This window comes from Leptonychotes weddellii, chromosome 7 (genome assembly GCF_054177405.1).
Source record: "Leptonychotes weddellii isolate Sample4059 chromosome 7, ASM5417740v2, whole genome shotgun sequence".
Classification (NCBI taxonomy): domain Eukaryota; kingdom Metazoa; phylum Chordata; class Mammalia; order Carnivora; family Phocidae; genus Leptonychotes; species Leptonychotes weddellii.
Window position 1 is genome coordinate 87,450,289 of NC_138375.1, and position 19,739 is coordinate 87,470,027.

Consider the following 19,739-nt stretch of genomic DNA (forward strand, 5'->3'; position numbering starts at 1 on the left):
AAAGAGAATTTAAAACAGTGGGAGGGACAGCCAAGTGCAGGCTCAGAGCCTGCCGTGAGCTCTTTCTAAGAATGGGGACAAGGTCTCTGTGGCTGGAACTGAGTGGAGGAGGGTATGAAAAGCATGCTGGGAGCTCAGAGGTGGAGGCAGGGTCTCCCTGTCCTCATACTGCCTGCTCATGATAAAATATTAACTTAGTTGTTCGGGTTTTCATAGTGATGTTACATTGAAGGCTACTGTAAGAACGTGTCTAATCTAACAGTGTTCTGGTAAATATGTGTTAAGGAACCACACTAACGTGCCATGTGGCATTCCTTGTATACATGTTGTTCTGGTTAGAATTCAATTTTTTATCCCCCCCCCACCACCTTTTTTGAAAGTAAGCTTATTTTTAAAATTTTCTTTAGGAAGTACTTTCAAAGTTTCACGTAAAAGAGATTTAAATAGAGGTATGCATAAAAAAAAAAAGATTTTTTCATCTTGGCCTTCAACCCTCCTTCCTGTACGGAGCCCCTATTTATTACTTTCTTGGTATCCTTTGGAGGCATGTTGTGCCCATAATGAAATAGATTTTACATTCACTTTCCCCTTGTTTGAAATCTTAAGGATGAAATGTCAATTTAAAAACCCTTCATGGGGTGGGAGGATAGGACAGATGTTGTTTAAGGGTACAGACGTGCAACAAGCAGGAAATAAGACCTAGACAACTAGGGACAACAATACTGTACTGTAAGCCTCACGCTTGCTAAGAGACTAGAACTTAATGATTCCAACCACTAAAAAAGAAAGGATAAGTATGTAACATGATAGAGGTGTTAAGTATTGCTACAATGACAAAGATATCACAATGAATAAACGTGGTACACCTTAAATTTACAAAATGTTATATGTCAGATATATTCCAATAAAAATATGTAACAAAGATGTTTGTAAAAGTGGTCAAATAAATAAAAATCCATCAGCTTTTCTTTTTTTTTTTATTTTTTTTATTGCACAAAGTCCTTTTATTCTCTGCAGCAAAAAGGATCCCTCCCTACAGACCCAGACCCTCAGGCCCGCAAAGAACTCTATCTACAGACACGAGCAGGACGATGATAAACAGCAATCCTGGGGTAGTGGTTTTAGACGTCCATCAGTTTTTCTAATAGAATTTGTATAGTGCTTTTAGTTCAAAAGGAGAGTGAAAATGCTAAATTTCTTTTTCAATTCTTCAATTCTTACAAATTGATTTTATTCAATACCAAATATTCGTTATAGCTCTGTATTCTTAGTACACATTGTAAGTGTGCTTGCTTGTTCTCAAGTGTGACTTGTCCTTTAGACGGCCTTGCTTGTCCCTGGCCTAGAGAAGCAGTCTCAGTGTTGAACAACGAAATGAATGGATGTGCTAAGTACTTTAACAGCTGAGCATTTCCTGAGAGAGCTCAAGCTCGCTGTCTTCACTGCGTCTGGTTGACATGCCATTTCTAGGGCCCCTGCGTTCTTTTTAAGAAACAAAAAAGATCAAAGGGTAACAATAGCAGTAGGCCTTCGTGGGAACATTTCCTTCTAGGAAAAAAGTGAGGAAAGTAACTTTGATCCTCAACGGGGAGCATTCTTACCTTGGGAACTGAGGGGGCCACTCCACCAGAACTCTGTAACCTTCTCAGAGAACAGAAGCAATGAAAGATGACTCCGAGATTTCATTCTTAAGGGACCCAAGTCACATTTTTCTTAATCACATTGATAAACGGACAAGACATTTCAGGGCTTTTCACTCACCCCTGACGCAGAACCTTGGACAGGAAATATAGGAAGGAGACTGTGCAGCACCGTTGTGGGCAATTGTTGATTTTTGCTTCAAGTTTGCTTTAAGAATGTGAGCGGCTGAGACCCATGGCTCCAGGCAGAATAGGGCATTGTGTACTGGCATGGAGAGAGGAATGAGTTCTGCCTGAGGATGCTCTCCTTTCCCTACTTTTTTTCTTTAGTGCCCTCAGCATCCTGCCTGCCCTTCCTTTATCAACCTCCCACTTGCTTGCCTCTCCTCTGGACAGTGGACTCCTGTCCCTGGTCGCCTCTCCCTGGACTCTAAGACTAGAGCTGGGGCAAAGAGGAGTGATGAGCTAGAAGTAGGTAGGGTGATTGGGGAAAGACGTAGGTCACAGATTGCGAGTGTTCATGGGACCCTCTGGCAGTGGCATCCAAGGAATCAGAGATAGGAGCATGTAGTCTTTGGGGCATAGGTGCCTCGGAAGAGAAAGCACTTGTTAGCTTCTATTCCCGTGCTTCCTTAGGGGGAGGAACAGAGGATGCATCAGCTCCATGGTGACAAGTAAGACGGCCCCCTACTAGAACACATCAGGGCTTTGATGCGGGGAGCCCCGGGGATGACTTGATTTGCTAGGTCTTTCGTTTTGCTGAAGCCAGCTATCTTTCCTAAGCCTAGCCAGAGCCAAGAAGCATTTTCCCAGAAGGCAAGGGGCATCTGGAAGCCATATTCTGCGAGCATTGAAAATATTTCACAGAAACAATTCCATGTTTTACATATTTTACTTCCCACGTAATTGGAAATGAGGACATAAATAAGTTTGGGGCTGAGTGGAGTATGACCCACTGACTTATGGGGTTTTTTTGCTGATTGATTTTTGAGGTTTGTTATTTCAAGAATCACTCTGAACATAAGCTGTCACTGTCTGGTAACTCTCTTTGTTTTTGTTTCTCTAGTCATATCACTTTACTAAAAATTCCTTTTCCTCTGTATTTTCCTACCTTTTCATTTGGGGCTTTTGGTTGGCTTTATAATTTAAACAGAGGAAGGCACTGATTCGGTTTTTGCCTTGTTTATTCTTCTTACCAACAGCATCCCTTTGTGGGGTTAGTCAGAGATTTACACTCTTTGCTAATCAACACCAAAATAAATAGACCCTTAAAACTGTCAGTGACACGAGCCAGCTCTGCAGCCTGGGTTCTGGAGGACCAGGCCAGATGGCGGAGTCAGGCCCCTAACACAGATAATGTGTGTTCTGGAGCTCTTGGCTTGGACAGCACGGGCAGCTGACTGGTTTTTAGAAGGCTTAAGAGGGGGAGGGAGCAGATTCTCCACTATCCATTTGTTCTGTGGGACGGCTCCAGGAATAAACCCTAAGGTGGCATGAGTGGTACTTGACCGTGGTTAAAACCTGTAGTATACTGCTCAAGGGCAGGCTGGAAATTCTGAAGTCCTGGTCGGCCACCAGCACGTTCTGTGATTGCGTTCCGGTCATGGAGCTTCCCTCTCGGCCACTGGTGTATAAAGTCGAGGGTGGGCCTGCCTGCTTTTCCGAATTTTGAAGTACTGGAGTAGGAGGTGTACAAATACGTGGGTGCAGTGAGGGTATGAGTTCATCATGCACAGGTCCAACTGATAGGACAGAATCTTTCTTCTGTTCAGCTGGGTATTATCTCAGCACGGTTAAGTTAGGAGAGAGATGGCATTCATTGCCACATGTGTAACAGTGGTTCATGGAGCCCCTGGGAGAGTTTGTTATCAGTGTGACTGAAATATCGCGCTCTGAGCTTCCAAATCCTGTAGATAATCAATCAGTAGACTGCCTGGACCTCTTACAGGGGGATAGGAAGAGGTTCCGAGGGTGGGAGCCACCCTCCCCGCTTCTCCCTCCAAGAGATAGGCCTTTCTCTTTTTTAAGTTCATGAGACGACACTGATAGTATCTTCCATGTCTACACGGGCTGGAATAACTCACAGGATCAGATAAATTTTATATGCGACAACACACACACACAAGGATTCTCATCAATTATCTCATGGAAAGAACCTAGAGATGTGCCAGGTCCTTCATGGATTATATAGACCCTTTGCCTTTGTGCAGGAAAGCCTTGATGGTTAAGTAAAATCTTAGGAGAAGCTGTTTTTGGCAAGAGGCTTTGTTTTAATGAAGAAGAGATAGCCACACATGGTTGGTATAGAGTAACTCCTTTGGACTCTCCTATATTATCTATGTAATCCTCTCCTTTCATACATGCTCTCTGAACATTGAAGAGGAGTGTTAGAATGGAATTGCCGTAGATGCTGCTGTGTTTGCAAAAGGACACTTCTTTTTTTGTTGGTTCCTATTGGTGCCCTGTTATCATCCTGCCCCATGAAGCATGGTGTGGATCTATAGTTCTGTGCTAAACTAAAGCGCTCAGTTGGAACCAGCTCAGCATTTGCCTGTTTACTGCTTCTCTACACATAACGGCTTCCTTACTTCAAATAGTGTTTGAACAGCCTAAAAACATGTTTTTGGCTGCCATCCAGAGTTTGGCTTCCGCTTCCCCAGTAATGCCATAAAAATGCTCTGTCAAATAAATTCTCAGGAATTGAAAAGAACAAATTCTGTGCTCCATATGATTGTAGATAATAGAAACAGGCTTCAGCTGACCACCTGGCTTGATGCCCATGGACTAGGAAAACCGAATCACACAGAATCCCTTGGCAATGCTTTATAGCTATCAGAGTTAATTCTGTGCGTGTGATGGATGAGCTTTCCATTTAAAGAAATCTGCACATAGCATTTATCTGGGTCTTTTGGGTTCCATGAAATATTACCTTTGCTTCTCCTGCACTGTTGCCAATTAGTATCTATTATAAAGTTTTTGAACCTAGGATTAATTTTCTTTTGAGTAGATTTCACGTTGTTAACCATGAACAGAATCCTTCTATGATTTGGGGTGTGTGTGTATGTTTCCTGCCCCAGTGTTTCCTGGATATTGTAGCATCCTTATTCAGGATCCCAGCTGGAAAGAGATGGCACATTCAAATTAGGATAATTTAGGGAGATTTATTTATAAAGGGACTATTCACAAAAGTGTGAGTTGGGGGAAAGGGAACACAAGTAATGGTGTGTAACCTAGTGGAGCTGTTGCTAGCCCTGGACCAGAAAGGAGAGAAGGAAAGAACCTAGAGACAAAGAGTGTCATATAGCGACGGCTGCCTTTGGGATGGCCTGCACAGAGAGACATGGTCTGGCAGTCCAAAGCTACTCATCTCTTCCCTCCCTCTAACCTCCTGTCAGGGGTCCCCCTTGGGTGAACCCGGTCAGAAGCCAGAAGGTGCAGAGTCCTGTGATTTGGTTCCCAAAGGTCAGCTTCCCAGGGCAGAGAGCAGGACACAAGGCAGAATGTGGATTTGGAAGGCAAGTTGAAGGCATCTGGCACTTATCCCAGTGGAGGTGTCCAGTGATTTCTAGGAAAGGCATAGAAATCTTTTTTTTTTTTTTTTAAGATTTTTATTTATTTGAGAGAGAGAGAACATGAGCGGGGTGGGGGGTGGTGAGCAGAGGGAGAGGGAGAAGCAGATTCCCCACTGAGCAGGGACCCCCCCCCCCAACGTGAAATGGGGCTTGATCCCAGGACTCTGAGATCATGACCTGAGCCTAAGGCAGACACTTCACCTGCTGAGCCACCCAGGTGCCCCAAAGGCATAGAAATCTTAGTAGAAATCTTAAACTCACTTATATTTTTAAAAAGCTTTATTGGTATATGGTTGACATGCAATAAACTGCACATATTTAAAGTATACAGTTTGATAAGTTTTGATATGTATATATTGTGAAACCATCACCACGATCAAGATAGTGAATTATCCATCACCTTCAAAATAAACCCATTTTAATTTCACATTTAAGGTATTTTATATGGTTCTTTTAAAAGGGTATGGAAAGATAGAAGGAAATGAAGCAATGGCAAGTGCAACTCCAAAGTGGTGGTTCTGGAAAGATCCACAAAAAATGAAATTCAAGGCAATGTCAAAGCTTATGAGAAAACAATTCAATAGTAGCTTATAATAAATTAGAAAAAAAAGATTGTAAGTGTGAATTTTTGGGGGGCGGCTTCTCCTTTGTATCTGTTTATTGCCATGTATTTATTTTTATTTTTTTTCTTTCCTTTTTATTGTTATGTTAATCACCATACATTACATCATCAGTTTCTGATGTAGTGTTCCATGATTCATTGTTTGTGCATAACACCCAGTGCTCCATGCAGAACGTGCCCTCCTCAATACCCATCACCAGGCTGACCCATCCCCACACCCCCCTCCCCTCTAGAACCCTCAGTTTGTTTTTCAGAGTCCATCGTCTCTCATTATTGCCGTGTATTTAAAACACAATAAAATTCTGTGAATCTGGTCTGTGTAAGTTAGTATTTGAATTGAGAAACCCAGAGATTAATCAGTATTCCGTCGTGCCAGCAGAACCATAGATGAGTGGTTGAGTGTACATTTTATCTGCTGTTCTTAGGCACCACAGCGTGCTCCTGGGGCAGCTCCAGGCTTCAGGGCATGTTCTCTATGACGCCACGCCGTCTCTCAAGAAAGCAAAGTGCAGCGTGGTGGGGAAGGCTTGCTATGTTGTTAATAAAAGAGCCTACGATTATTACTGTGGCACTGTTGAATGTTGAGTATGTCTTTGGTGATAGAGCTGAGTTGGGATCTCATTCCCTGAGCTTTATGCATTCTGCCTTGAATTATAAAAGCCAGCAAAACATTTGCAAACACACTTTTGCCATTTATTAATAACTGCTTACAACCCACCTGACAGCTGACGGAGGCCAGGGAGTTAGAGTTTGTGTGGAGAACTGGTACTCTCATCCTTCTGTGTCCCCAGAGCCCCATTTGTTCCAGGGACATCGGGAGTACCTAGCCCTTTCTAGAGAAGGCTTGTGTCCAGTGCAGAGTTGAATGTGAGACCCTAGTCCCACTTCATGCAAAGGAAAGTACCTCCCTGGCTAAGCCAGGACAAGGAGAAGAGGTGTGAGGTTTGCGGGAAGGGAGTGGTGGGCAGCCGAGGACGGAAGCCCCCAGGGACTCTGCTCTGGTTGGACCCCAGCAGGGCTGGTGTGCCCCCATCAGCACAGAAGCTGCGACAGGGCCATACTGGCCTCCCTCCTGGCCTTCAGACTCATCCAGCAAGTTCAGGGCCCAGGGCCTTTGCACTTTTTATTTCTTATGCCTCGATTATTCTTGCCTTGTATTTTTGCAAGGCTCTGTTACTCTCTCACTTGATTCATACTACTGTTGGAAATAGCTCCCCCTCAGATTTCTTTTGCCACCCTATCAAAGAATCACCTCGGTCACCATCTCCCTGGCCTACTTTATTTCCCTCATTGTAGGGCCCACTACTGGATATTATAACATCAATTCTCAAACTTTTTGGTCTTAGGTACCCCAAAGAGCTTATGTTTCTGTGGGTTACACCTTTCAAAATTCACCGTGTCAGAAATTAAAATAGAAATCTAAAAATACTTTTGTTCATTGAAAAACAGCAGTAATAATCCCATTACATGTTAACATAAATAACTTATGAAAAATAACTATATTATCCAAAATAAGAGAATTACATGAGAAGAGTAATACTGTTTTGTATTTTTGTATGTGTCCTCAATTTTTTTTTTTTTATGAACATATAACGTGTTATTTGTTTCAGAGGTACAGGTCTGTGATTCATCAGTCTTACACAATTCACAGTGCTCACCACAGCATGTATGTGTTTTCTATTAATAGAAGATAGCTAGGTTGTTATAATCTGTTGTAATATATTGTTTTGGTAAAAGTTTACGTAGAACATCTAGCCTCCTTGGAAAAGGAAGGGTTATTTTAACAGCCTTTTCATGTAATTGTAGATGTTCTATTTTAATATCACACCAAGACTCAACAAGGGATCATTTCTTAAAGGCTAATTGTTGTGTGGTCCTTGCGCCCTGGGCATATACTTGTGTGAACCACTCCCAACATGTGGGTCAGATGGCTGCTTTTTTTTCCTTTAAGAAAAAGTTGGTCACTGACTTTTGAAATTATGGTCTCCATAAAGTGGAATAAGAAAAGCAAGGCATTACTTTCATTGTATTTTTGAATAACCCTTAAAAAAATCACCAAATCTTGAAAGATTACAGAAGCCCCTTCCAAACCAAACACTAATTTCTCATGTGCACAAAAATTGGAACACTTTTTCCTTGATAGATCCACACTTCGTGTTATGGTTACTTTTTTTGAGGTAGGAGGTGAAATCCTAAGTCAATGGTTTCTAACATAATTCCTTGATAAATATTTGTTGAAATATCTAATGTTTATTAGAGTGCTTTTATTCATTTTTTCCAATCTGTTTATGGCCATTACCTTATTTGAATAAGTGAGTAAAGTGCCATTCAGAAATATCCGTAAGCTGGTACAGGAAGAGAGTTCAACAGTCAAATCTGCAGATGTAGCCAATAAATTAAGCAACCACTTTATCTGCTTGTTCGGGATGTTTCAACACCATCAATCTATAATTTCATGTTTGTCTCTTTAAGATCCACACAGGCTTACAACACCAAATAATCTGGCCCTGTCAGCCCAGCTGTGTCCCTCTGGATGAAAAACTGCTGCCCCAGCTTCTAAAAGAAGCAGGCTACACTACCCATATGATCGGAAAATGGCACCTGGGAATGTACCGGAAAGAATGCCTTCCAACCCGCCGAGGATTTGATACTTACTTTGGTAATGGAAACGCACATGTTTCTTTTACAGCTTAGACTAGCTGCAACCATCGCATAAAAATACACCCAAGTGTAATCAGATGAAATGACTGGAAACTTGAACACAGAATGAATTTGTCAGCACAGCCGTGGGGCAACTTTCTACTACCACCTCCGTCCACATGGCTCAGTGCTCTGCTCGCGGTGGGCAGTTGCCCACAGGGAGGCGCGTACCTTTGCCAGGGTATTAAATGCCGTGCTCGGGCCTTTGTACTCTTAGAGAACCTTATGACCAAAAGGGGATACAGCTTGCTTCTTAAAATAATTCCAGGCAAAACCCAATACAAGAGTATTTCCTTCACAAAGGTTCAGAATGTTTTTTTCTCTCCATGGACTGTCCCAAAGATTTTTTTTTTTTCTTTTTCTGGAGATGGTAGAGGAAACTCTTTCCATTGGCATCCTTCCCTCCCTTCTGTGAGATCTGTTTTTGACATCACTAGATTGGGGAAGACCAATCAAAAGAATAAAATGGAAGGGTAAATAACAAATGGTAATAGGAAGGATAATAAGAAATAAGAAGTATTTTATGGATTTGATAGCCCTATAAAAATGTGAAAACTTAGGTTAGTTTTTTAACTTACCCTCTTTTAACCTGTTAACAAATTATGTCTTAACTAACAGCCTATTTATCATCTTACTAGTGGCTGTGTGTCTTTCTGATGAGTTCTTTTCATACTGCGCTTTCTATCTGGCTATTTAGCTACCTGTTTACCTCTCATTTGTCTCTTCATTTATTTACAACCTGCCACATCCAAAAAGGAACACACGCTGAACATAAAAAGTTTAAAAATAGAGAGCGCCTGGGTGGCTCAGTCGTTAAGCGTCTGCCTTCGGCTCAGGTCATGATCCCAGGGTTCTTCTGGGATTGAGCCCCGCAGGAAGCCTGCTTCTCCCTCTCCCAATCCCGCTGCTTGTGTTCCCTCTCTCGCTGTGTCTCTGTCAGATGAATAAATAAAAATCTTTATATAAAAAAAAAGTCTGCCTTTGGCTCAGGTCATGATCTCAGGATCCTGGGATCGAGCCCTGCCTCAGGCTTCCTGCTTGGTGGGGAGTCTGCCTCTCCCTCTCTCTCTGCCCCTCCCCCCTGCTTGGGCTATCTCTCTCTCTTTCAAATAAACAAAATCTTTAAAAAAATAGAATAAAAAATTAGGGTGAGTAGAAAAAGATGAAATTGCAGCGTGGCACCAAATTATAAAAAAACTGCTTGGCTGTAGGTGGGCTTCACATCGAACTCTGCAACTTGAGATTTCTTATGTCCAAATTAAAAAAAAAATTTTAAAAAAGGAGACAGCTATAAGAGTCACATTATTTATAAGATAAATGGAAACCAGATGTTCAGGAAGAGTAAAGCATTTTCTGGCTCTTAGACCTGAGAAATCTCTCCTTTGGGAGAAGGTAAGGTGGACAACATCCTCAAAAACAGCACTTTAGTTATATAATGGTGGTTTTCTTATACGTGTTTCTTGAGACATTCCTTTTCATTCAAGGTAGGGCCAGAATGCCAAAGGGCATTTCAGTGATTATATGGGGCCCAAACAATGTAGTCAAAACACACATCTCTGTCATGCTATGTTGGATCTCGGGTTAAAGTTGAGATGCAAGGACCTCAGGCAGGAGATCGTATGTGCCCCGTTCCCATTCTGCTTCTCTAGCAGACATTGCTAAGCAATCAAGGCATTCTTTCTTGATGAACCTGGGTATATCCTCTGTATCCTCAAATAACTGTGAAAGTCAGACTTGGGTGTAAGAGCGCTTTATCATTTTGGAAATTCTAGAGGAAAAAACAGCCTGTATATCCTTTGACAATTTTCAGTCAGACCTTTGCTGAAAGATGGATCCATACCTATGCTCTGGCAAGAGGAAGGACTATAGGTATTTTAATTTTTTTACTAAAACCGAAGTCACATATTTAAAAATTGACTCGGACAGAAGAAAATCATATCCTTTTATGAGAATTGAGATGCCTGAAGATTCAGAGGAACAAACACCGCACATTCGTCTGAACTTGTAGATAGGAGGGGATAATGACCTTGCAGCTGTTATAACTGTTATGACTTAGATGTTCTGTTCAAAAGCAGCCAGATGATTGTGGGGCTGGTTGTACAACTCTGAATACCTTAAAGACCATTGAATTCTACACTTTAAGTAGGTGACTTGTATGGGATGTGACTTACGGCTCAATAAAACTTAAAAAGTCAGAGATTTAGTTGTTCAAAAAGTATTTTATGATTTTTCCCCAAGAAAGCATAGGATGCCATCTTCTTTAGGCTCAGCATGTAAGTGCAAATTTGTGAATCACTGTTGTGAGAAAAGCTGCATGTGATTGCCACATGGTTGTTTGGTATCAGTCTGGCCAAGTATGTAAATAAATAGTTCTATTCCTGGAATTCTCCTGTTTGTAATATCCTTTTAGTATTTATAGGTCATACTTTTTTTTTTAAGTGAGCCACCTAGGCACCCTATAGTTCTTACATTTTTTTTTTTTAAAGATTCTATTTATTTGAGAGAGAGAGAGAGAACGCACAAGCAAGGGGAGGGACAGAGGGAGAGGGAGAAGCAGGCTCCCCACTGAGCAGGGAGCCTGATGTGGGGCTCAATTCCAGGACCCTGAGATCACGACCTGAGCTAAAGGCAGATGCTTAATCGACTGAGCCACCCAGGTGCCCCCATACATCTTTTAATCAAGTATATCCTATGCTTATATTCTCTCAAGTAATGGACAATAGTTTACATTTACAGAGAAATAACCTGAAGTGATTTCCTCAAGCTCTTAACACCCAGGAGTTATTAAAAATTCCAAATAGAACCCCAGTGTCCTGACCTCTCTAATCATCCATATAAGGGCTAAGATCACTTTTATGGATACATTTCTTTCTCTCTTATATATTAATTAACAAACACATTTGAGGGGCGCCTGGGTGGCTAAGTTGGTTAAGCAACTGCCTTCAGCTCAGGTCATGATCCTGGAGTCCCAGGATCGAGTCCCGAGAGTCTGCTTCTCCCTCTGACCCTCCTCCCTCTCATGCTCTCTCTCTATCATTCTCTCTCTCTCTCTCAATAAATAAATAAAAATCTTAAAAACAAAAAAAAACCCCAAACACATTTGATTTCCCTTTCTGTTATATACATTAGGGGAAAAGATTGCCATGTAAAAAGTGGTCTGGGGCACCTGGGTGGCTCAGTCAGTTAAGCCTCTGACTCTTAATTTCAGCTCACGTCATGATCTCGGGGTCCTGAGATCAAGCCCCGCATCCAGCTCCACACTCAGCGCAGAGTCTGCTTGAGATTCTCTCTCCATCTCCCTCTCCCTTTGCCCCTCCCCTTGCTCGTGCTCGAGATAGTTTCTCTTTCTCTCTCAAATAAATTAATTAAATTTAAAAAAAGTGGTCTTAAGACCAAGGTATTCATTGTATGGACTTTGAATTTATTGAATCATGAAAAAGGAGGAAATTAATTAGAAATGAATTCATTTTTCATGTAAACTGTGTAAAGCATTTGATTGTGATGATAGAGAATGCTTAGGACTGAAGAAAGGGCTTGGTTAATAAGCATTATTTGTTAAGAGATGGCTCAGAGTCCAGCACAGCTTATTTCTTTTTAATAGCTCTATTGAGGTATAATTCACACGCCATATAATCCACCCACTAAAGTGTACAATTTATTGATTTTTAATAAATTCACAGGGTTGTGCTACTGTCATTACAATCCAATTGTAGAATATTTTCATCACCCCAGAAAGAAACCCCTTCTCTATCATCAGTCACTCACCATTTTCTTCCAACCCCACCAGCTCTAGGCAACCACTAACATAACTTTTTGTCTCTATAGATTTGCCTGTTCTGGACATTTCATATAAATGGAATCATACAATATGCTGCACAGCTTATTTTAATATTTTAGGAAAATATGGAACATTTGCAGAAACAGCTTTAGTTGAGAAAACCCATTTCCTTTCATGTTTACATTCAAATTGGGGGATAGGCAGTTGATGCCATTTACATTGGGGGCAAAACTGAGATTGTGGTTGGTAGAAAAACCTACTTTGATTGCCCACGTTAGTTTGATCTTTTGGTTCTGTTAAATTGTCTAGAGCTCCTGTTTGGAAAGGGTTGTGTCTTCTGCCAGTGGGTGTCAGCATCTGACTAAAGATGATTCCTCCTAGAGCTGCTTCTATAGATAACCTTGAAGCCAGTCTCCAAAGGTCAATATCAACTTATTTGAATCCGGTGTTCATTTATGTGATACCTCAGAGTAAAAACTTGTAAGAAATCACATTAACCCTATGCTGTTTTTGCCATTAAATAGCTTTCAAAGATTAAGATTTTATCATCTTTCCTGAATTTAAACTCTGATTTTTAAAAATGGATTTACTTGGAATCATCCACTTTGAGAGTTCCATGACAGAGCCTTGTGTTCTGAAGACTTGACTGGGGAGGAATGGATTTGAATTTTTTTACAATAACATTTTAATGCCTCCTGCTAGCAAATATAGAGATGTTAAGAAGTGGTGCTCTGATTAGCCTTGTCATTTGATTAGCCTTGTCATGGGTAATCAATTGCACTAGGCAATTAAATGCTGAAACATTAGTTTGTTTAGCAAGTTTTATGCTATGCTGACTACTTTCATCTCTGATTCTTGTTGTAGGATATCTCCTAGGTAGTGAAGATTACTATTCCCATGAGCGCTGTACATTAATTGACGCTCTAAATGTCACACGATGTGCTCTTGATTTTCGAGATGGTGAAGAAGTTGCAACAGGATATAAAAATATGTATTCAACAAACATATTTACCGAAAGAGCTACAGCCCTCATAACTAACCACCCACCAGAGAAGGTAAGTCTTGCTTTTTTACTGATATCAAAGTTGTGTTAAGATAGCATCTCTTCAGGTGAGTATAGGAAAAAGCTGCTTGTTTGGGAAAAAAAATCTAATAAATTCTAAGGGAGTTGTTTTTAAATTTTGGAGTGTATCGGTATCTGCCTGGGGAAGCTTGATAAAAATAGAAATTCCTGGAGCCCCTCTTTAAAAGTCTGATTCCTTAGGTCTGGGGGAAATCCATATATTAGCATTTTATTTTATTAATTAATTAATTTTAATTTTCATTTATTTTTAATGTGGGGCTTGAATTCACGACCCTGAGATCAAGACTTGAGCTGAGATCAAGAGTCAGATGCTTAACCAACTGAGCCACCTGGGCGCTCCCATACATCAGCATTTTAAAGAAACTCCTCAAGGGTGATTCTGACACCAAGGGTCCCCCGATGACACTTTGAGGAATACTGTGTCGAAAGTGTTTTAGTAGATACGTAGTTTTATTATTTTGGTGTCTTATGTGCATGTGCTGTAAGCAATTAGTACATTGACTTTTTTAAAATGATAGGCTTGTGTACAAGATGAGGTTGTAGTATGGCAAACTTTCTGTTAAGAGATCGGCGAACGTTGGGTTCAGGGCAAGTCCTCTTTGTATTTGGCCTCCCAAGGTTATTTTGGCTATTCTAGATATTTTGCATCCTCATATTAATTTTAGAATCACCTGGTCAATTTCTAGCAAAAAGTTCCTGCTTGGATTTAAATTTCATTGCATCTGTAGACCACCATGGGGAGAATGAATGTCTTAACAGTATTAAGTCTTTCATTCCAAAAACATGGTATACCGATGAGCCTGTTTTTCACATTTACTACATTGAAGCCATTGTGTATGTCATGTACTAAAATCTTAAGACTTATCTAAAGGTAAAAATAGAAAAGTGTGAATTGCCTTAAATGTTTTTGTTGTTGTTGTTAACCTAGAGTTAGCTTCATAAGCTAAATTCTTTGAATATACCTTTGAAATTGGGTCACAGATTTGTGTTGTCAGATACTGGGCCCAAAATGTGGCTTCAATGACTTGCATTAGCACACCAATGAAATTAGTCCTTCAATAAGACCCTGATATAGCAAATTACAGAATGTGCAGTATTATCTGGTGCTCCCAGTTTTCTGCACTTTGCTTCTTTGACAATTACTGAATGGCCTCAGGGCAGATCACAACTTAGATTTAGGTTTATATACCTGCTCCGAGGTGGTACCTGGCAGCTGACTCCCTTTTGACATAGTTTCTTCCTGGCTCTGCCTTTGCCTATTCTAATTCAGTATTGGGGGTCTTCCCTGGTATCTGTCCTCAGTTTTGCCCCACCTTGGGCTTTCTGTCACTCTCAATGCTGACATCTTGGAGTAGCCATGCTTCCTGTGGAGCTTGGAAGATCAGAAAGTTCTCTCACATATGTGGACGTACCCAGGTTTTAAATCTAGATCTAAACTGGGGCATCTGGGTGGCTCAGTCAGTTAAGTGTCTGCCTTAACAGGGTTCTGGGGTTGAGCCCCGTGTCGGGCTCCCTGCTCAGCGGGAGTCTGCTTCTCCCTCTCCCTCTGCCTCTCCCCCTGCTTGTGTGCACGTGCTCTCTCTCTCAAATAATTAAATAAAATCTTTAAAAAAAATGTCAGTCTGAACCACTTTTCAGAGAGCTGGGATAACTGCTAGGTAATTGGCTTAGGTTCTCAGTTTTCTTCTGTATGCTTGGTGTTTTATAGATAGTGCTAAAAACCCAAAGAACAAGACAAGGTCTTGAGGGAATTGTGGTTCTAGTCCTGTCCTTTGAGTTAGGCACCCTTTTATAGATAAGCAAACAAGAAACTTGGTCAAGGTCACAGAGCTACTGAGAGTCCAAACCAGAATTTAAACCCACACTGTTTGACTCCAGAGCTCAGTGCACTCAATAGGCATCCGGAGTTCACAGCTCGTATCTAAGACTAGAGGTTATTAGCCCCGGTATATGATTCAGCTTGATGGTTCCAATCTTGACAGTATATTGGGCTCATCTGGAAAGCTTGTAAAAAAGACCAATAACAAATATTGTGGTTTATTGGTGCTTGGTGGGAGGGTGTCATTGGTATTTAATTACCCCTCTGCCCCTCCCTCCCTCCCTCCCACTGGTGATTCTGATTATGCAGCCACTCTTGAGTCCCCTCAAACACAGGGGACAAGCTCAAGCCAACTGCTTTTTACAGGCTGACAGTCTAACACTACCTTAATCATGCAACAACTATAATATGCCTACGGTAAAAATGAGTTCCCATTAGGCAGCAATGGAGTATTCTCTCACAGTGCCCGTAACATTAAGCAGATAAGAGGAAGCAGCTGGGTGAAATAGTTCTTTGTGGGTGGGCTGCCTTCTCTGGTGTGGTGCGGAAAGCATGGGAACTGCGGGAAATGAGTCCCCAAGAGCTCGCCAGCCACCCAAACTTGTGTTAGTAATACAGTGCTGCTCATTGGTAGCATTATGGGGATTGCCAGATGAGAGGATGGGCATTTTCTGACAGTGTCTGAAATATTCTGAAGCAGTGTCCAGCATTCCTAACATCCTCAAGGTCAAGTTTCAAGCATAGACATAAATGAATGAAATAATCAGTACGAGGAACAGCCCCAGAATGCTTGTTTAAGACAGCAAATGCAGACGTTTACATTTTTAGTTCTCAGTAAGATGATGCATCACATAGTTCCAGGAGCTGCGCTTTTCATCATTTTATCCCAATGTTGAATCTAATTCTGTGCTAATTTCTTAGATGCTATATATAGACTATAACATAGCAACTTGTCTAAGATGGAAATCATTAAAGAAATACACACGAAGTATCCACAAGCCATCTTGAAAATGTGCCTATTTGAAAGAGCACTCGAGGGGGAAAAGAGCATATGGAGCTATTTTGTAACAGAAACACGGTTGGTGCTGGATTCAGGGAGATACTGCTAATAACCACTGCACATGTGTTGAGAAGGAATGTCTTTTTTTTCTCCAGGATAATTCCCTTAGTACTAACACTACAGTGTAAAAGCAACATGTCCATAACATATCGTCCACTTAAAAATAGTCCACCCCCAACACTTTGCAGAATAAAAACAAAGGTTTTTCTCATAAACCTAATCTACTAGAAGCTTCTTAAAGCAAATGTGAATTTCTAGCGGTAGACACTTTTTCCTGACACAAGTTGGAAAGACGTCTTAATTTGAAATTCAACAATAGAGCAATAATTTAAAAATGCATCCTATATTTTTTTAAATTTATACTTTAAATTAGGAAAGTATGCTAATGAAATGAAAGTAAGGCTTTCTTCCTCACTGGAATCAGGTTTCTTAGCACGGTGAGGATATTTAGAGTAGCTAACTTAGGAGTCGTATGGCATAAAAGAAAGGGAAAAGAATTCTTAGTGTCTTATCAATATGCTAATAAGTTTAGGTGATAATGTCATAGTTTTGTGTAATACTTAAACATTTGGTCACGATTCACATCTAGGATTCCGTTTTATATTCCTAAGGAACCTGAAAGGGTTATAGTTAGGGTTGTTGTCAAGTCGGCTGCTGTAACTGGCTCGGTCGCAGCAGGGACCTGGACCCAAGAAGGAGCAAGGGAGATCAGGGTCCCGCACAAATCTGGAGTCCATGGAGATCAAAACCAGCTCCAGGACAACCGTGTTTTGAATGATGTCTGTAAGGTCGTAATGTGCCCACAGGTGCCTTTCCAAAGGCGAAGGCATGACTGGGCTGGAACTCAAGTCAGTAGACAGCATAGTAATACTGACTCTGTCCCCAGGATGGCGGCCGCTTGCTTTAGGCTAATAGTGAGTTGACCCCATGTAGGCAGGTGTGGGGAGATCGACCATGTCTGTTCCCTGGGGCTGGGGGTGGGGACGTGTCTTACAGCAAGTGGTTGCAGGCAGGGTCCGGATTGTAGTTAGAGAACCTCAGAGCCCTAGTTAATTATTCTTTCCCCTAGGCCACCAGGCAGTACAAAGAACAATACCCTGCTCATTTTTTTTTCATTTAAAAATAGTATTGAAATGTTTTATATCTAGTGCTGTGGGAAATGAGTTGTTTCATCGATAAAGTTTACCTTGTGAATGTTGAAACTTTCCTTTTACAATATCAGATGGAAATACTCTCAGTTGTGTTGCTTTGGGCCTCACCTTATTAAAAGGGCTGCACTATACATCATTCTGCCTCTTTCTGGTGAGCCAGAGATGTATGGATGTGTGTGTCTGTCCACCTATACACTGCATGGCCCTCGATTACTGCTGGTGACATGGGGAAAAAAAAGATAGCTTGTTTTGTTCGAGGAACACCTTTATCTTTACTTGTAAGTTTCTAGGATGTGGTTGATGGCAGTGCGAGGCCCTTGCCTGGCCTGAGACAGTCACAGTCCTCATCCCTCAGAGGTGCTTTTCACTCCCTCTTCTCAGCTGTGCTCCTTCTGTTTGAACCTAAAGGAGTCTGACCCCTGGAAAAATGGGGGAATTGCTACAGTTTTAAAACTTTGACCCCTCAAGAGTAATGGTCATGTCTTTAGCCCCCTACAGAATAATTATGGGAAAGGTTTTCAGGTAATGTTTTTCTGTATTTAACAAAGTGAGTAGAATGATTTCCAAACTGAATATTTGTGGGTTTTTTTAAAGATTTTATTTATTTATTTGATACACAGAATGAGAGAGAGAGAGTATGTGAGCACACAAGCAGGGGGAGCAGCAGAGGGAGAGAGAGAAGCAGGCTTTCTGCTAGCAGGGAGCCCAATGCCGGACTTGATCCCAGGACCCTGAGATCATGACCTGAACCAAGGCAGACGCTTAATGACTGAGGCACCCAGGAGCCCCCATACTGAATATTTGTAAGACTCTCTAATGATGGTCTGAGAACTCTCCCACACCACCCTCCCTGGCCATCACCTCTAGAGATCAGGTGCGGGCTGGGAATAACCTGCCCTCTTTCTCCTTTCCTTCACCGCGTGCTTTGCCACGTTGCTGCTAATGACCTGGATGAGCGCATCTTCTCCTGAAGCAGTGAGCTCCTTCTCTCATTCCTCCACCCCTGCCCAGAGAAGCCAGACCGGGGTCACAAACTCTGGTGTTTACAGGGGCCAGGCTGCTGACCTAAATAAGTGAAGCCTCTCAGGTAGAAGAGTAGGGAGGCTCTAGAAATTGGAGAACACTTGAGAGTGAGGCCTCTATTTCATGCTCCAGCCATTTGCTACCCGATGGAATATGGGCATGGAGTTGTCGGAGTTCTGATTCTTCAAGAAAATTTTTTTTAAAAAACGGAGAGTTTTATGTGATATTTCCTGATTTAAAAAACTTTATGTGGGCGGCAATTTGTGGTAGCCTTCCGATATTTAATCCTGTCCCCATCCAGACTGTGGCTGGTCGGTGGGAGGGGGTGGGGGTGGCGGGGTGGGGGGGGTTTGGTTTGATCTAGTGCTGAAGACCCGAATGGCTGCTCCCACAGCAGACCCTCACACTCACCGCCGGGCCACCGATGCCCCTGCACATCCATCCCCCACCACGCCCCACCACCCCCCCGCCCCAAGGCGTCTCAGCCCAGACTCCTTCCTCAGCATGGTGGCAGGGCATGTGCTGGGTGGGGTTCCCTGCACTGTGGTCTGGGGGAGCTCAGAAGTTTTGCTCTGTGTGTGGCTGGAGTAGAGAGGGTGTGTGTTGAAGGGAAGTGGAGGCAGAACTAAAGCAGTGTCAAAGATTGTAGTACTGACCTTTGGAGTTGCAATTTGGAATGCTTTCCTGTGGACAGGATGTACAAATGAAGCCTAGGTTCTAGTTATCATTCCATCACCTAACCTCCTTCGTAAAATAGGTTTTAAAGTGATGACTTTGATATTTAACAGCTATTTTTATCATTTTGATTTTGGGGAAAAAGTGTTTCCAAGTTCTAAAGATCTGAACTAAAAATAATCTTTTGGGTATCTTTTTAAGCTCTCTCTCTATATATTCCTTACTCTATCTAGCAAGGTGTATGATACAGAATTTTAAAAAAATTATCAACAATAATGAAGAATGAAATATGAGCCACCCCCCCCCCGCAGTCCTTTTTCTAACTTTCCCCCCATTCCTTTATGAGATTTAAATGCCTCAAATACTTTAACAGAATTGTATTATTATTCTTGGATTGAACTGTTGTTGTCTCTTTGAGGGTTTTCAACTCATTAAGGAATTCTGTAGGAGCGCAATGAAGAGAGTGCTTTCAGAAAGGCTCATTAAAAAAGGAGAGGCTGACCTGGAATACCCCTAATGTTAAATGCTATAAATTGGTGTAAAAGGTAAAATAGAATCAGCGTATCACACTCCTTAGTTTCCAGGAATTAAATTGGGATTATGTTTGTCCTCGAT

General features: G+C 41.6%; 1 protein-coding gene across 1 annotated transcript in view; it reads left to right on the forward strand.

Moving 5' to 3' along the window:
* Positions 1–19,739, forward strand: part of ARSB (arylsulfatase B) — a 165,753-nt gene that overhangs the window by 8,879 nt on the left and 137,135 nt on the right. Inside the window, exons 2-3 of the mRNA XM_081826682.1 lie at positions 8,307–8,493; positions 13,177–13,367. Coding sequence (XP_081682808.1) covers positions 8,307–8,493; positions 13,177–13,367 — 378 coding nt within the window. The remainder of the gene's footprint in view (positions 1–8,306; positions 8,494–13,176; positions 13,368–19,739) is intronic.